This window comes from Vigna umbellata, chromosome 11 (genome assembly GCF_029865625.1).
Source record: "Vigna umbellata cultivar VRB3 chromosome 11, Vumbellata_1.0, whole genome shotgun sequence".
Lineage (NCBI taxonomy): Eukaryota > Viridiplantae > Streptophyta > Magnoliopsida > Fabales > Fabaceae > Vigna > Vigna umbellata.
The window spans coordinates 19,182,668-19,202,091 of NC_142175.1; the positions used below are offsets into that span (position 1 = coordinate 19,182,668).

General features: G+C 37.1%; 2 protein-coding genes across 2 annotated transcripts in view; one reads left to right on the plus strand and one right to left on the minus strand.

Moving 5' to 3' along the window:
- Positions 1-4,044: 4,044 nt before the first annotated feature.
- SEC6 overlaps positions 4,045-19,424 on the minus strand; it is a 43,344-nt gene continuing 27,964 nt past the window's right edge. The window contains exons 15-26 of the mRNA XM_088102289.1: positions 12,418-12,558; positions 12,131-12,310; positions 11,620-11,703; positions 11,441-11,527; positions 8,411-8,455; positions 6,963-7,041; positions 6,477-6,546; positions 5,576-5,663; positions 5,371-5,460; positions 5,130-5,246; positions 4,838-4,900; positions 4,045-4,481 (exon numbers count right to left, since the gene is read on the minus strand). Of these exons, the coding sequence (XP_087958415.1) occupies positions 4,350-4,481; positions 4,838-4,900; positions 5,130-5,246; positions 5,371-5,460; positions 5,576-5,663; positions 6,477-6,546; positions 6,963-7,041; positions 8,411-8,455; positions 11,441-11,527; positions 11,620-11,703; positions 12,131-12,310; positions 12,418-12,558 (1,176 nt within the window). The 3' untranslated portion in view covers positions 4,045-4,349. The remainder of the gene's footprint in view (positions 4,482-4,837; positions 4,901-5,129; positions 5,247-5,370; positions 5,461-5,575; positions 5,664-6,476; positions 6,547-6,962; positions 7,042-8,410; positions 8,456-11,440; positions 11,528-11,619; positions 11,704-12,130; positions 12,311-12,417; positions 12,559-19,424) is intronic.
- On the plus strand, positions 15,455-15,943 carry LOC148191093 (uncharacterized). Its single transcript, XM_088102290.1, has one exon. It carries the CDS (start codon positions 15,455-15,457, stop codon positions 15,941-15,943), a length of 489 nt encoding a protein of 162 aa, XP_087958416.1.

Sequence of the window (19,424 nt, forward strand, 5' to 3'; positions counted from 1 at the left end):
GTCTCTACCACATATTTTACATCATAAATTTAATTGCTTTCTCGAATTTAGAATTATCTATATTACAAATAAATTCATTTCATTATCATAGTTCTTAGTCTTAATCAATAAATAATCATAGTTTCACTTAACAACACTAGTCTCTTGGAAAAACAATATCTAAAATTTTCACTTTATTACTTGTGCGATTTGATACACTTTCTAATATCATAACATCTTCTTCCAATAAAATCTAGAAAGAATAACTTATAGTTTAAATCTTTTATTCTTTAGTAGATTATAAACTACTAGCAAAGGACACAAATTCATGTGTCAATAAAGATCTCTTTGCAATGAGTTTGACATTCACTTCTAAGCATTTAATATGTTCACTTTGAACTCAAGTTTCACAAATTAAAATTGAACTTATATTGCAAGCACTCATTGTCCAATTAGAATTTGTAGAACTTGATGTCAAAGTACACTTTAAATATGCATTAAAAATTAATAAACTTTATAAATATAGATTAGAAATTAAAGAAAGAACCTAGAAAAAACAAATATTTATTGAAGTTAAATTTTAGTTAACATATATTTAGCTATTTTCAAAAAGTATGTTACTTGATTGGTTTAGTTTTGTAATGTAAATTTTCGTACGTATTAGTATTAATGTTTAGGATGTGGATCACTTATAATTTATATTATTTAATTTTTGAAAGTTTCTAACATCTTATTTTAAGAAAATATAACTATTAAAATAAAACATAAAATGATTTATATTCAAAGTAGGTGATCCATAACTTGGGGGCTATTACAATTATCCGAAATAATCATAGTAACATGATATATACATACATATACAACTCAAGGAAACTTATAATACTTATAATATGTTCTACAATGTTTCTTAAAAGATCTTACATACATATATAACTCTAGTCTAAGAACTCAATGACTACATCATTTCCCTCTTGAGACAGATGGCCTCCTACTTGCTCATTTGTTTACACTAATCAATGATGATCATTACAAAAGAAGAAAACAATGCATGAAACACAAACACAAAAGAGGTGATAACCTCCTCCTCAAAGCAAGGTAACTCTAAAACTACAAGAGAGTCTATGGTGATGGTAAAAGTGCAGAAGCAAAGGTGGATAATGGGTAATGATTCTCACAACTTTTGATGTTTATGGTGATGGTGGGGTGGTGTTTAATGGATCTTAAAGAGGTTAGGCTAACTCTAGAGGAAGGTAGCTAAAGGAGACCATATAAGGGTGGAGACACCTCTATTTATGGGCTTAGGGTGTCTCCAATTTGTAAAAGGAAAACACTAAACACAAACTTGACCTACCTCGGAGACCAAGGTGAAAATCTTCTCCATTAGGAGGTGGACATGTGGCCACTACCTTAGGAGAATCCTCTGAAATGAGAGCATGACACATGACCACACTTATCAAAGGTGGGGTGTCCCACACCAACCTAGGTTAAAAACTTTGACCACATGAGTCAACATACTAAGGAACGTCCACTTAGGTCAACATTAAGTGCAGACTTTTGTTGACCTAAGTTGACAAAAAATTATACACTAAATAAAGGGTCCAAAAAGAAATCCTAGACTACTTGACCCATAAAATTATACACTACTTATCACCATGTAGTACACTTACAATAGTCATAGAGAGTTATATCATACAAATAAGGACTCGTCTAGACTCAGTTATCTGGAAAAAATGTATTGATGTCGAACTACATGAAAAGTTTGCAGTTGTGATGGATAACCTCCACCTACGAGGGTTGTCCTTTTCCTGTCATCTAAGCTCCAAATTTGTTCTCTAGACAAGGACCTCTCCTACTACTCTTACCACCTAACTCATCCTCCTCTATGTGAGTTTGAATGGTTAGTAAAGTGTCAAGATAATTTTCAATACGAATCCCTTCTTCAATGCATACCCTAAGAAACTTAAATCAAAAGGATTTCCTCTATAGAATCCCTTACATTCTCATTAGTTCATACCTTATCAACATACATACTTTACACTTCATATCACACTCTCAAGTATAGCACAACTTAATAGCACATATAAACTATTTTAGATTTTAAAAACAAAATTGAAGCTTCCACAAAACTCATAAGTGTTCTTTCATTCGAATTAAATACAATTGAATCAAGAATTCACTACAAAAAGAATCAACTTAATTGGTTAACTATGTAAAATGTTATGCACCAAACAAGCAACAGTCAAAGCTTTCAACAACCTATACTACGAGAATCATACGTGAAAAATTTCTCTAACTACAGATCTCTAATCAAATATCCTAATGATAAAAATTAAGAACCATATGTCTAGGACCTGCTGTCAAAATTTCTGCTCGATTCGAAAGTTAACAAAATGGAAAATCCCATTTTTCTCGAGATGACTCGGACTAGGAAAACAGAGTGGCGCTCAATGTGGCCTTGTTGCCCAACAAATACAGGGTGTGCCCAACGAGAGCATCTATAGAACTTTAGGATTTAAATCAAATAAATGGTGCATTGTGGCATGACAATGTTGCCTAACAATATTAGGAAACTCAAATTTCATCTTTTGAACTTTGATTAAGTAATTTGATACTCTTTGGGCTAAATCTCACTTAATAAACCTCTTTAATACATAAACATTTTGATTCTTGAAGCATAGATTGCCAAATTAACTTAATTAAAGATCTCATAAGAGTATTCATGCCAATAATTAAACCTAAGATTTCATGCGTCTCATAACTCAAAAATTGAATCAAAACAAGCTGTAACATTTACCTTAACATATATGATTAAATCGATCAACTTAAACTCATACGAATTCTAATATCAGCTTAGAAACAACAAGACAAATTTGCAATCAATTTTAACTGCTCATAACTATCCACCATGCCAATAAAAGTTGTTGGAAATGGAACAACAAATGTGTTGGCCAATAACCAAAAGGGAGTGTCATACTAATAGACAAATTAGTGTAAAACTATTAGGCACTCTACAATAGACATATTTACAAAACTATCAAACTATTCTTCTAATAGATGACATCTACAACCACCAAATACAATATCTTAGAAACAGTTTAATACATTAAAATCTACAAAATTTCCTTAGACGCAGTTGCTTTCTTTCAAAATTACTACTAACGATCCATGTTCAATCAGTCCAAGCAATGCATGATTGTTTCTGGACTTCCTGAACACATGCAGGATTCACCTTGTTATCAATCCTTCTCACTTCAATCACCTATTAATTGGGAAGGAAGTGATATTTAACATCAATATATTATGTCCTACCATATTGCACATGATTTTTTTTTCTCAGGATATCGCATTCAAAGTACTGCACAAGGCAAGTAATAAACATTCAGGTCAATCTAAATTTTTATTTTAGACTACCCATGTAAAACACAAATTTCCATTTTCAGATTCTCCAATTCACAAAGATACTACAAATCCTGAAAATAATTTAGAAATTTTTCATAAATTTAAATTACGATTCCAGAAAACATAATCCGATATAACTCAATTGTATAATGAATTAAGTAGTTTTCTATTTGTTAAAAATATTATAAAAATATATGGAGACACAGCAAGATAATGGGATACAAGATGCAGCGTAAATTGAACCCAAAGAAATAAATATAAATAATCCATACACATCTAGTGTAATAATTTTTTATGGAATCTTTTTAGAATTATACATTTGTTTTTATGTCACCCTGCAGTATACTTCGATATAATTTTATCCAATAATTTATTTTACTGTTTTTCATGTCTATGATTTTGCCAAGTTTTATTACTTTTTTGTTTTACTTGATTTTTTTAATAAAAGAATAAAATTTATTAATAAAACAAGTACTACATCCAAAGAAAATTCCTGTCTTTTCATGATTTGAAGGACAGGACATCCGTCTACGAAAAACATCCCACACGGGGTTGACATTACATAACACCAATTGTGTAAAAGATGTTATTACGCAATAATCATAATTGAATTTTTTAATCTAATTTCTATAATTTCAGAAAGGAAAATAAAACCAAAACACAGAATTAACTAAAATATTACAGTTTATAAAAAGAAAGACTAAAATATTCCAGGAACCCATTCAAACCCTAACATAGCTTCCATGGGTAAACAAAATTAGCACTTTCGAATACACACGGAGCTGAGAGACATAGGGAATCTTGAAAATGTCATTGTGAATGGTAATAGCTGTAAGGGTATCATGAACTAACTATACTAATAATGAATTTTACAAAACTCGTCTATTGACAGCATAACATTCCGATTTATGAACAAGGAACAAATAATATAACAGCCAAAATAACTCTGAATAACTCAATGGAATCGTACTTCAAGTGAGTTTACGCCATAGCCCTCCCTTGGATGCTGTTAAGCACTTCACTCGTCGGAAAACGAAACCAACCTTTGGAGGTCTTCCGTCAACAAGTGAATTCTCATATATCTCTTTGCACTCTTGGATGACCTTTTTCAACAAAAGAAACATTTTTTCAATTACAAAATCAATCATTTCACCAGCCTTCATGAAATAATTTTACGTGGATAAAACTTCGATTAATATGTTACGGCATCCTCTTAGAAGTTGGGAATAACTGATTCCCCCATAAAGATTCCCACACAAATAGATTCACCAAGAATTTAAAGTACAAGCCGAGTTAAATTGTTAATTTATAGGTAGGGGAATATCTTCAATGAAGAAATTCATATAATAAAATCAGAACACTAACGAACTCCAGCAGTGAACTTGATTACAAAAGAATAAACCAAACCTAATTGTGTGCTTATCTTGAAGATATTTCTTGAGTTTAAAGTAAAATGTACCTCTTTGGCATCTTTCCGAGGAATGCCTTCTCGTAGATTAACAAGTTTCTCAACAACTTCAGGCTGAAACAGTAAAAAAATATGCTGATCCACAGGATAACTCAAGGTAGAAATCTTAATTGGTTTGAAATTCGAAGCATATAAAGCTTGTAGAAGTTAATTTTCTAAGCAAAAGATAAATTATGTAATAACTTGGAACCCGTCGCAAAGAATATTTCTGACTGCTTAAAGAACTCATACTTCCATTTGAAAAATGCAAATATTGAAATTAGATTAGGCAACATGACTTTACCGGGCAGTCAGGTTGATGTTCAAGTATATTGGTATAGATGAGTGTGAAGGTATCCAGGCTCTCTGCTGAAGCAAGTTCCCTCAAGTCACTAAGTACACTCACTCTATTTTCAACTTTCTAATCCAACATGAAGGAAATTAGAGTAAGAAACTTGGGCTGGAAGTCAAGATTAACAGATGTGGATCTTGCACAATCTCCACGTTAGAAAGCAACAGTAACAAAAGTTATACAAGGAACTTACAGAAACACTGATATGTTCCCTAAAGAAATCCATGATAACCTCCTCATCTAGCCTCATCCGTTCAATAGTTTCTTCCTTAATGTAATTTTTCTGCAATTAAAATATCAGTGACAATCAAGTCAAATAAATACAAAGCTGTTAAAAGAAAATCTGGACAACTTTGGTTCATAAAAAAAAACAGCAAGTGATTTATTGACAACAGAACCTGTGTTAAAAGATGATCAACATAAACAATCACTGTTTCTTCCAGACAGGCTTCAACAAATCTCCTAAAAGATCGCTCTTCAATATACCTTGAATATGAGTAGTTGAAAGTTAGTTTTCCTCACAAATAACAGATTTAACAATCAAATTTCAAATAAATTCAATAGAAGCCATTCGCACTAGCAACTTATACAAAGAAAATTTTGTAGCTAATCTGCTATGAATAATTTAAGAATATTGGAATAAGATATGACAATAAATGACAATAAATAAAAGTAAACAATAAATACGAGAGAAGAATAAAAAGTATTGCCATTAAAAATAATCCCGAAGAAGGAAACTAAATTCCATCGCATGTATTATGTACTATGAAATATAATATATTTAAATGTGAAATTAATTTCATTTTTATTTTGTTAAAACACTAAAGTGCGTGCAGCACCGAAGTCTAAAGCAAGAAGGCCTTTTATTGTAAGTGAGAATGGAAAAGCTTGACCGCAACTGTATTTGGATAATCAAGATTAAACTTACTTAAAGATTACATGAGCACTTTAAAAATGCACATCACTTTGTTCTAGTCAATCATACATATAAATCAAATCGTCAACACTTTGTGCTTGCTTCTATTACTCTGAAAATAAATACAATCTCATTTTTTGTTAGCACACGTGTGGTGGTGGGAATTTTCCATCTCATGGTATGAAATAATATTTTTACGTCTATCTCCAGGATCAACGAGTTTGACAACCCTGCTAAACCTTAGAAGTTTAGCAATCTATAAAAATTGCCTGTGGAACCCTACTGAACACGTAACAGTTTCTACACAGATACCCGAGAAAGTGCCATAGCACGTATGAAAAATTAAACAAAGTAAAATTACATAGACAAGAAAATATACTCACATTTTAACATCGCCAAAATAATCACCAAATGTTGCGACCAAGTACTCAGTAACCTGCCCCTCACTCCATTCTGATAAATGCAAAGAAATGAAAACTCAAGTTTTGCACTAGACGAGGTGCTAAAGCATTCAACTAATGATGCAAAGGAAACGTAGTAAATTTTACAATGAGGATATTGTACAGGATAATGATTGATAATAGTATAACATTAATCAAAATATGCAACTACTTAGCAGCAAGTATCTAGTACAATACAAGAAGTGTAAACTAGTATTATCACAGGCTTTAAACACTTAACAATAATTTGCAACCTATTATATCTTGAAATTAAAGACAATGTGCATTTCCTGTTTAACTGTATGAATTTATTGCAGGAGTGTATACAGTTCCAAAAACAGGAATACTGCTAAAAGGAAAAAATCCCAGGTAAAAGTTACAAGCATAAACCAGAAAGACCCAGCTAGTCAATTGAAAAAAATATTTTACCTTTCTGGTATAGCTTCACCAGTAACTCCTGGACACCAGGATCTTCAAATATCACACTAACCGTTTGATGCACAGCTTCCTATCACCAAGAAGAAATTCAATGTATGAAAACTGATATGTAAAATTTAGAAATAAAACATCTAATTTTCCACTTTAAGTCATGGCTTCAAATCCTAAAAACAAGCTCTCGTCTTAGAGGGATAAGGTTTTATAGATTTACTCTCCTGAAACCCCACTAATTAGAGACTCGTGCACTGAGTTGCCACCTTTTATTACAAAGATTTGTCACATCCATTTTCCTTTATTTTAGTTGGTTTTTCCTGTTTTGCTCTTATGTTTAGGAAAAACCATTATTGTTGCTCTTTTTGTAATCCTTTATCTTAATTAATTCTCCGTTTTATCAGATAATAATTATTATAATCATAGAAATAAGGAGTTGATCCTTTATAATCATGAATATCTATATACATATTATTAGGAACTTTCTATTAGTTAATATAACAAATCTTTGTTATTAGAGGATAACTACTCTCCTCAACTTAGTGTATTAATTCCTTTTTCTTAATATAAATAAAACACTTGTGCTGTCTCCGAAACACAGTATCAGCTTACTGTTTCTCTCTTCCCTAAGTTTTCCAATAATAATCAAAATTATAACAAAAATTATCAACAAACTACTTGGTGAAAAGATTATGGCATATATATAGAATTAGCCATATCTGTCATACACAACTCTTGATCATTTCTAAACAACTACACAAATTTGTCATGCACTTGGATAAACAGAAACACCTGCAGCTAAGATTTGGCATTTGGCTTCTATTTTTGTTTTTGAAAGCATGGTCATTTTAAATTAGTGGAATTTCCCAAACATACACACAATACAAGGGAATGATTTTTTTCTCAATTGATTTTTTTTCCTAACGTTATCCTTTGTTTTTGCTCCAATATCAACTGTCAAGGAAGATTATTTATCCTCCAAACTTCTAGTAATTTCATCTCTTCATCATAATGCAATGATTTATTAAATTATAATTTATGATATATGTGTAAATGGCTGTGATCTACTTTAGACCGATGATCAATTCTGTATGTGATTAAGGATCCTTAACTTCAAGGATTTTGACAAAACATCAATCAATTTAAAACCTTAGTTTATATCACTTTGAATTTCACAGAATGAGGCATAACTGGTTTCCTATCCACAATCATGCGATCTCATGATTTGTATCACATTAAAACATCTGAGATTATTAAAATAATAAGTGTGAAGAAACAAATACATACAAATATTTGCTATAGAGATGATGTCAGAAAATTCCATGAAGAATAAATGCTTGTTGAAGATCAATGTCAATTAAATGCATCAATATTTCACTGAATAATTCCTTTACAAAAACAACACACCCGAGAAACATGCCAATAAAAAATTGTACTCTCTTCCATACCTTAGCTACCTCAAGAAAACCCTTACAGGTATCTTCAAAATTAACCTGTAGTGAAACAAAACAGAAACACATAAAGTCAAGAAAATGATTGGGTAATTAATCATAAGAATGACAATCAGGCGAGTTTTAGACAATTTCAAAAGAACCAAAATATTAGGAACAGAACAGGAAACAGATGGGTTTCATCATTGGTGATTAACACAATTCAACTTGGTGATACCCAAGTGGAAGAGAAGCAATCAACATCAATCTAGAATTCTTAAAAAGCTCAGTTAGTTGGGCTAACCAGCCCAGGTTCTACTACAAGTAATTGACAATCTTTGTATGCAAAAACTTGGCATACCTTAAATTCTTTTTAACCAAACTAGGTATGCAAAAACATCTACACAGATTGCAACCCCAACTACGTCGAAACTCCAAACTATATCAATCATTTGCACCATACCTTAAATTTATTAAAAAAATAAAAGAAATATAAACCAAGAGGGGGCCTCCAGTCTCCGAAACAAGGTAGTTGATATTTGCATATCAATAGTAGGAAAGGAGGAGGAAGGAAGGTTACTGTTTTCTATGTGGGTGACAATGTTGGCCATTTCATGGGTGTCTTTAAAGAAAGTTAATAGTGCACTTTGGAGGAGGACGAAGCAGAAGGAGAAATATTAAAAAAGGCTAAATTATGGAACCAAATTCAAATGTTGATCAGAAAAGCACAGTTTCCTTTAAAAACAAAGATGCTCCTCTACTGGGAGTGATGAGTCACCATTCTTCATTATACACTTAGCTTTCCGCACCATACTTTGTTAGTGAAGTGTTTTTAATTCTCCATTTTTATCTCATTTTCACTATTTGGGCTTAATTTCAAGACTAATTCTTATTTTAATTAATTTGAATGATTTGGGCTAAATTCTTTCAATTACTATTTTGCAGGACAACCACTGTTTGAGAGAATAAGTGCACATAATAGCTTGACCGAACGGTCTGCGAAAAACCAAGCCACACCAGATCCACTTGACCAAACGGCCTTATAAGCTGCACTGAATGGTCGAACGGCCAAAAAGTCTTGACCGGACGGCCTTAGAACGCCAATGCCGAACGGATTGGGGTGACTACACAACATGATCCGAGAAAGCCTTGACCGATCGGATATCAACCGAACGGTCTTCTGAAGGCTTGTCTGAATGGTCCATGAATGAGTACCGAATGGCTAGAAGGATTTGACCGAACGGCCTTGCATGCCTGCACTGAATTACTGAGCAGCAAAGCCTGAGGAGTCTTGACCAACGTCTGGGCCGAACAGCCTTGTGAAGAACACACGAACAGTGACCTTAATGGCCGAACGGCCAGAAGCAATGATCAGATGCACAAGCCTATTCTGGACTTCAAGAGTACGACCTTCTTTGATAGAGCCCATTAGAAGGGAATTTTGGTCTTTTAGGGTCTATAAAAACCCCAAATCAGATTTCACACACACCTCCTCCGCCACTTTACGTTTTCTGCTAGGGTTTAGCATTTTGGGGGAGTTTCTTCTTCTTCCTCCCCCTTGCGGGAGGTTTAGGTGTTGCTTTCTTTACTTTTATGTATTGAACTCATTCTCTTTACAATTCCATGGTTGAATTTGTTGTTGCACTCAAGTTCTTCTTCATTTACGTTCTCTAAAATGCACTTTTCATCTTCATTCCCTTTTATTTAGTTATATGCTTCTGCCATTCAGTTTTCACTGTCCAATTGCGTTTTCCAAGTTCTTCTCATTTGTGAATTTACATTTTGGATGCCTTCATTAGTTACGTTTCTGTTTCTGGTGCATTTCTCATTTAAAATTTCACGTTTCGTTATTTAAGCTTCGTTTCTACTATGCTGTTTCATTTCTGCCATCATTTCTGCGTGCATTCTGCGTTTTTTTGGTTTCTGCACTGTTATGCGTTGATACCGATCGGTCACTGCATTTAGACCGATCGGTTTTAAGCTCGTTTACTAAAAATCGTTCGGTCTCCTCGTCAGGACCGTTCGGCCTTGTTGTTAGAACCGTTCAGTCTTGTGAACAGTACCGTTCGGTCTCCCCATTTAATTTAATGCTTTCAATTCTACTTACATCTTTATTTAATTTCCAGTTTAATTTAGTTTAATTGCATTCACAAACTCTTTCAAATCCTCCCCCCCCCCCCCCCTCACTGCGTGTTTGACCTAAGTCTTGAACCACATTTGGTCCTTGAGAGACAACCTAGGAGTCACTTCCTAGTCTATACTGCATTCGTATTGCACATCAAATTTGTATGGACCGCGATAGCCCCATCAAGCATTATAGAACTTTCTTATACAGCAATTATTAAAGTAATAATTCTAAATTAGTAACCAAGTAAATAATGTGAATGATGAAGGTGTGCAAGACATGGATCAACAGGCAGGCTAGCTAAGGGGAGAACTAGTTATGCAAGCATAGCTGGTAGTAGGCACACACCAAAAACAGAAATAACTAAGGAGGTAGTTATACAAGCTTACCCAGAGGTATGCTAATAGGAGAAGGGGATATGATGGGAACAACTAGCCATTTTTGTGGTAGTTTTGGAAGAAAATTCGTTTTGTCTTAGGAACCTAGGATCTGGGTTTTCCATTTGTAAGAACTTAGACTCATCAAGCAAAACATCTTCCTTATACTATTTTGTTCTATATGAATTATTTAAACGGTTTCAAGAAAATCAAAACTATTGTGGATAACGATGGTTTGCTAAGGGAGGCTGTGAACATTGCTGAGTCACTACCAATTATCCAAGTCATTCAGTGGAGCATGGACTAAAAACATAGAATCCAAAACTTGAGAGCCCACTCTTGAGAAATACGTCATATTTTGGTTACAATTTTCTTAATAATTTAGTGCAGTGTTGTTATGTTTCTTTTTGAGGATGACAGATTCTCCTCATTCACAACATTCATCAATGAAAGAATATACATAACTTTCCCAAAAAAAATTAAAGAACTTTAGTTCCCAAAGGCCATGTTAATAACCAACAGTTGTCAAGTTAATGAAATTCAAACCTGATCAGCATAGTTCTGTGGAAGGGCTTCTATGGTGCTGTTACTTAACTCCATTGCAAGGTCATAGCAACGCAAATTGTTGTTAATCTAAAAACAACGTTATATTGAATGTCATTTTAACAAAAAGCAATCCTATGATGAAGTAATAAGCAAATACTTGGCAAAAAAATTACACTAACCATAGCACATAAAGGTTCTAGACCAATTTCAGAAGCTGGCTCTTCAAGTCTCTTCTTTTCAGCTGCTTGAAAATCAATCATTACCTGTAAAAACACATAGTATAACCTAGGATACAAAGCTACCGATATAAGAAGTAAGCACTACATATTATGCTGTGAGGACCACTTCATAATTTCTGGTGATATCTTCCCAATAATGATGTTACACTCAAGTCTCAAAAACTAAGTTCTCTCCAGTTTACCTTTATTCGAGTTTAATTTTCGAACAGACAAATGTATAATAAGCATAGTATAACCTAGGATACAAAGCTACCGATATAAGAAGTAAGCACTACATATTATGCTGTGAGGACCACTTCATAATTTCTGGTGATATCTTCCCAATGATGATGTTACACTCAAGTCTCAAAAACTAAGTTCTCTCCAGTTTACCTTTATTCGAGTTTAATTTTCGAACAGACAAATGTATAATAAGCATGTTATGCTACATCTATATCTTATCTTATATTACCTGAATGGTTGCCAGGGCAATTCTGTATAACATGAGATCAGTGCTATTATCCCGAACAATTTGTACTTGTTCACCAAGTATTCTGAAGAGATCAACAGCAGCAGGGGTATATAACTTCCCATCTTCAGTTTTCTTTGGGGGCTGTGTTCTATCTGCCTCTAAAATGTTCAAGTACCATTTCTGAAAACATTAAGAATAAAGCTTAGTCCTTTTCTATGGTAAAGAAATTACCCAAGAAACATCACAGATTACTAAAGCTAAAAGATAAGTAAGATAGTTAGGATTACCCTAGTTGTAGCTTGCATTCTCTCAACATAGGAGTTCATTAGAGGATCCATTGAACCACTCTCAGAACACACTTGGGCTAGAGACTCATCAACTCCAAGCCCAATCAGATTATCTTGGTATTCAACCACCCAACCAGTTACCTGTTTTGTAAAAAAAAAAAAAAAAGAAAGAAAAACATAAGCCTGGGTCTTTTTTTTTTCCCACAAAACATTTAGAGCAATAGAGTATACTTATATTGATTTGTATACATATACACATGTATTGCTGAGTCAGCACATAGTCAATATTAGTTAGCCAACCAGCAGTCTGTTATGGTATTGGAATTAAATGGATTATCCAGTTGTCATTCTATTATGACAGCTAGAATTGATCGGGCTTGAGCTTTCAAAGCCCTATCATGGCTATTGATCCTTTTCTCAGTTGAGCTCTGCATCCAAATTCACTTGCGTTCATACCACCAGATCAGCTTTCTCAGGCAAATTCCGGACAGTACTCCACTCACCTATGCCTATCAAATTACATAGAAACTTGAGTAACAATTTTCTTGTATGGAGAAAATAGGTTGAACCTGTTCCCAATGCATGTTGACTTCACCAGTTTGTTGTTATTCCTCAAATCCCACCAGAATTCCTTTCTCAAACAGATTCTGGTGTGAATGTTGAAATTCCAGCACTCCTTTGGGAACATCAAGGACCAGCTGATTTTGTGTTGGCTTCAAACTCCACTCTTTGGAGCTGTTCTTCCAAGGTCATTGGTTGTGTCTACTCATGGCAACTATGTGAGGAGATACACAATCATTTTAAGGAAAGACTAAAGCCAAAACTCGTCATTTGCGAACTGAACATCACATTACAAAGAAAGGTGATAAGCCTATTGTTCAATTCTTAAGTGAATAAAAGCTTTTGTTGATTGGTCAACTTTCAAATGGTGAATGGTTTTCTTCTCAAGAACAGCTTGACAAAATTCTTGAGGGCTCACCTATGAATATGAATCTTTGGTCACTCTGATCAATAGTAAATTTGCTGTATTCAACTTTTAAGAGATTGAATCTTTACCGTCATCTCAAGTGCCTTGAGAAAAACAAGGAAAGCAATAAATATCACATTGTCTCTGAATCTCACTCAGACACCTTCAACTCCATAAACGCCTTCAATTTACATAGAAAAACACCTCTAATCAATCTTTCCAACCATATGTTAACAACAGTGCAGGAGGATGATCCTCTAATTTTCACGAAGAGGATGGCTTGGCAACAAATCAAAAAGTTTGTTATCAGGTTGGGGCCAAGTATGGTCATGAAGCTGCTGTGTTATCAACGTTTTAATCCTACATACATTCCACAACTCCAGAACTGTCAGAATGTGTTGCCTATGTAATGTTGCTCATCAAAGTGTTCAATACACCATACCAGTGACCAATACAGTTATCTTCAGGCTTATTTACCTAATTCAGTACCACCTAAACCGTCTAAGAACTGGTATGTGGACTTGGGTGCCACTCATCACATTACTATGAATCATCAAATCATGAATGAAGTTCCTAACACTAGCAATGAAGATGTATGCCTAGGGCATGGTCCAGGTTTTCCTACTCCCTATATTGCTTATCCAGTGCTTCCTTCCCCTCTTCCCCTTTCTCATCTCATCTCAAACTTCATCTTAATAATGTTTTAATTATTCCTAAGATCAATAAAAAGCTAGTTATTTTTATTCAATTTGCCAAGGATAAATCTGCTTACTTTGAATTTCATCCCACTCAATGGCTCATTAAATCTCAAGTTGATAATCCTGTTCACCTTCTAGGTGTTTTGGGTCAAGAGGGTCTCTATGCTTGTCCTCATATTTGTCAGCCTTTCTCGAGTCTTCAAGGTGTTCATAGCTCTTCTATGACTACTATAAATGCTACTATAGGATAGTGTTTTGCTTGGAGAAAATATTATCTTGAGGAAAAGCAAGAAGCAAAATGTTATTCGATCTTATGTGAGGATAGAGCAATGGCATCCCTCACCTATGAGCTTATATGAGTAAAATAGTTTCTAAAAGAATTAGGTTTTCCTAACAGGCAGCCGATGAAGATGTATTATGATAATTGTTAGATGTTAAGATTAGTGTTTCTGTTATTTGGGCTTAGCCTATTCTGTATTAAGGGCATTGACCCATATCTTACAATATAAATAAACTACCCTATGTGTATGCTAAACACACAAGGGATATTTTCTCCCAATCTTCTCTATTTCTCATATGGTATCTAGAGCACAGGAATAGTTCCAGTCAACTCCACGGTCTCCGGCACCCATCACTGCCGCTGTCGTCGCAATCGCCGCCGCTACCATCGCCGCCATCGCCGCCGCCGCCGTCGCCGGAGTTCCAGAATCGACCGGCGACCACACCATCGGAATCGTCTCGGCCGGGCGACCACCGTGGTACGAAGATCGCGGCGAACGGACCACCCACGCGCCTCCACGCGCCGCCGCAAGAGTCGCAGCTGCCGCCGCTGCCGCCGCGCGCCGGCGCGTCGCCAGAGCTTTCCTCCGCCGTGATCGCCTCCTCGCCCTCTTCCTGGATCTGTGGTCGTTGCGTCAATCGGAGCACTTTGAATTTTTAGGGTTTCTCCCTCTCTATGGCGTCTTCCTCGTCTACAAACACCTCTATTGGTGGCTCATCTTCTGATCCCTCAATATATACCAATTATGTGAATGTACACTTGTCCATTGACAAGTTAGATGGCACAAATTATGCAACATGGGCGTCCGACATCAAACTTTGGTTGAAGAATCAGGGGTACTTAGATCATCTTACTCAAAATGTGACTACTGCTCCCATAGATGACACTTCCCGCTGGATGAAAATTGATGCTCAGTTATGCATTGTTATAAAGTCCACCATTCACTCCTCACTGAAACAAATGTTTTGATCCTATGAAACATGTTCAGAAGTATGGGCACAAGCGAGGTTGTTATACATAAATGACACTCAGCGTCTTTCTGGTGTTTGTCAGGACCTATTAACTGTTATTGGTCCGCGCAATCCTGGTCCCATGGCAGAATATTTAGGTAAAATTCATGCCCTTCTTCATGACTTTAATGATATATTACCTACTGCTTCCACTCCTGCTTCCACTGCTGCTGAAGAATTGGAACAACGATCAAAGTTCTTCATGTTGTTGGCATTATACGGACTCTCTGATGATGTTTCTCATGACCGTGATCAGATTTTGGGTTCTCCTGTCATACCCAACTTTACTTCTACTTGTTCTGCTCTTTTGCGTATATCGAGCAAACCCGTCACTGAGACATCCCCTCATACTGATGATTCCTCTGTTATGGCTGCTCAACGTGATGATCGAAGTCGGTCTCGCAAGCCAAGTAAAGGACGTCCAAAATGTGACCATTGTGGCAAGTTAGGCCATAAGATTGACAGATGTTATGCTCTCCATGGACGTCCTCCTCGACCTGTAGCAATGGCAAATTCTGATCCACCTCCCCGATCACTGTCTGCAGACCAACCTACTTCATCTAATACCTAGACAAACCTGCAATCTTTAACGAATTTCTCAGATGGTATGAGGATCATCAGCACTCTGGTTCCACTACATCTGCATCTGTTGCACGTACAGGTACACCTTTTGTTGGTCTAACTCACTCCCTCGAATCTTGGGTCCTTGACTCAGGCGCCACCGATCATATCACTGGTAACAAGTCCTTGTTTTCTTCCTTGTCATGTCCGGATAATTTACCCTCGGTAACAATGGCTGATGGGTCTAGAGTCTCATCTCATGGTATTGGTACTGTTAATATTTTTCCATCCATATTCATTGATCATGTACTTTATGTCCCTGGGTCTCCCTTCAACTTATTGTCCATTAGTCGTTTAACTCGTACTCTTAATTGTGTTATTTCATTTACTAAAGATTTTGTTTGGTTGCAGGACCGGAGTTCGAAACACATGATTGGCACAGGATGTGAGTCTCATGGCCTTTATCATCTCCGCCCTTCTCCACATGTTGGCGTAGTCATGGAGTCACCATCCCTTCTTCATGCTCAGTTCGGTCATCCTAGTCTTGCCAAACTACAACAACTTGTCCCGAGGTTGTCCACATTATCAAGTTTGTCGTGTGAGTCTTGTCAGTTAGGGAAGCATACTCGTAGTTCCTTTCCTCGTAGTGTCTCACAACGGGCGTCGTCCCCCTTTTCATTGGTTCGTTCTGACATTTGGGGACCTAGTCGTGTTAAGTCCATTTTAGGTTTTCAGTATTTTGTTACCTTTATTGATGACTATTCCAAATGTACTTGGTTGTTTTTAATGAAGAATCGTTCTGAGTTGTTTTCTATTTTCAAAACTTTTTTCAATGAAATAAAAACACAGTTTGGGGTTTCTATTCGAAATTTACGTAGTGATAATGGCCGTGAATACCTTTCTAAACCGTTTAAAAAGTTTATGGCTTCTCATGGCATTCTTCACCAAACCTCATGTGCTTATACCCCTCAACAAAATGGGGTGGCTGAGCGCAAGAATAGACACCTTATTGAAACAACTCGTACACTTCTGATTCATGGTCAAGTACCCTCACGTTTTTGGGGTGATGCAGTTCTCACAGCATGTTATCTTATCAACCGCATGCCATCTTCCGTCCTAGATAACAAAATCCCTCATTCTATCTTATTTCCTCAAGACCCTCTGCATCCATTACCTCTTCGAGTTTTTGGGTCTACATGTTTTGTTCATGATTTTAGTTCTGGTCTTGATAAGTTTTCTCCTAGGTCTCACAAATGTGTCTTCTTAGGATTTCCACGATCACAAAAGGGCTATAAGTGTTTTTCCCCTTCCCTCAATCGTCATTTTATCTCTGCTGATGTCACTTTTGATGAGTCTTCTTTTTACTTTTCACATCTATCTTCTAGTTCTGTACCTCTCCCTGTTACTGTTGATATTCCTCTTATCTGTGATCCTCCTGGTGATGCTCCCCCCATTTTGTCTTCTCCTTCTTTAGACTCTCATTCTGATAGGAGGCTAAAGGTGTATGTGAGAAGAAACAGACGGGAGAAGTAGTTAGTTAGTTAGTGGGTCAGTAGCCTAACTGTTTTATCAGTTAGGAAGGGAGATGTATCTGTTAGGAGGTCAAACTTGTATAAATAGCTAGAGAGGAGAAGGATAGGGACTTTTGATTACTTGCATTCTTTATATAGGAAACAGTATTCCTGTGGGGGAGGTTAGGCTCCCATAGCTACCTTGTAATTGACTTTCTTACTGTGAATAAGAAGAGCGGATGTTATTCAGGATCTTTTGAGTGTTGATGCGATTCAATCCTTAGGTTTCATTGATTGGAAACCTAACAATTTGGTCTGACCTGCCGGATCCCAAATTTGGAGGAGGGTGACACACCAAGAAATGGAGTGCAACGGAGGCGAGATTGGAAGCGATTGAGATAACGATGGAAGGGATGAAGGCGGAATCGGTGGCGGTAAGGCGGGACTTACAACAAATCATGAAGTTGTTGGGGAAGCAAGTCGATCAGGCAGAAGGGAGCTCCAATGATAGTTCTGTGAATGACAACCGACAAAGAGTCGGGAGGGAGATCGGAGACGGAGGAACCGGCGATAGGAATGAAGAACAGAAACCGTGGAGGAGAAGGGTGGAATTGCCCTCTTTTGATGGGGTGGAACCACTGAGTTGGCTCAATAGAGCCGAGAGATTTTTCAATATACAGAAGGTGTCCAGTGACGAGGAGAAAGTCGAACGTGCGTACGTCAGTATGGAGGGGAGTGCGGCATATTGGTTCACCTTTTGGAGGGAGAAAGCGAGAAATCGGTCATGGGAAGGACTAAAGGCAGCCATGATCAACCGGTTTGGAGGAGTTTTTAGGGGAACGGTGTACGAGAGGTTGGCGACTTTACGCCAGACGAGTACGGTGGAGGAGTTCGTTCGGGATTTTGAGGTGTTGATGGGGCAGACAAGGGGCATACCTGATGAACAGGTACTAGGGTACTTCCTGGCGGGATTGCGTGATGATTTAAAAGTCCAGGTGCGAATTCAAAACCCATCGGAATTGATGGAGGCGATGCGGATTGCTCGGGATGTCGAGGGGGCCATCATGCAAGCACAGGGAGGATATGGGAACCCAGTCGAAACACGACTCCGCAAACGGGGAGAGCGGAGAGCACAGGAGTCGCGAGAAGAGAGGGAGTGGCGTCGAACATGGTGACGAGAGGGAGCGTTGCGACGGCCGGTGACGGTCGAACCAGGACGGTCCGTAACTTGCCCTATCCTGAGTTCCTTAAGAGGCGAGAAGAGGGTAGGTGTTATCGATGTGGAGGGCCCTTTGCCCCCGGCCACCGGTGCACAGAGAAGAGCCTCAAAGTGTTGATACTGGCGGAGGACGAAGACGAAGGAGAGACGGAGGTGATTGACGATACAGGGGAGAAGACGATGGAGTTATCGGCGTTTTCTGCTGAGGGGTGGACCGGTCCGAGAACTTTGAAGCTGATGGGAACGATAGGTGAACGGAGGGTGGTAGTGTTGATCGACAGTGGCGCCAGTCACAATTACATCAGTCGAAAGGTGATGGAGGAATTGGGATTGATTGTGACGGACACTCCGGCATACTGCGTAAGCTTGGGTGATGGCCATCGGAGGGAGGCGCGTGGTCGGTGTGACAAGGTAACAGTGCAGTTGGGGGAAGTCGACGTGGAAGAAGATTTTTACGTCTTTGATTTAGGAGGGGTGGATATAATTTTGGGAGTTGCATGGCTGGCCACATTAGGAGAAGTGAGTAGTAACTGGGGTAATATGACTATGATTTACAAGGTGGGGGATAGGAAGATATGCATTAAGGGTGACCCATCCCTATCGAGACAGCTGGTAAAGGCTGAGTCACTGTTAAAAGTGGTGGATGCAGAAGCGGGGGCCATGGTGTGGAGTTTGAGTAGAATGGAGGCAGATGATAGTAGTGAGTGGGGGACAGATTTGACCGTGGGACAGAGGGCAGAGTTAGTGACTCTGTTGCAGAC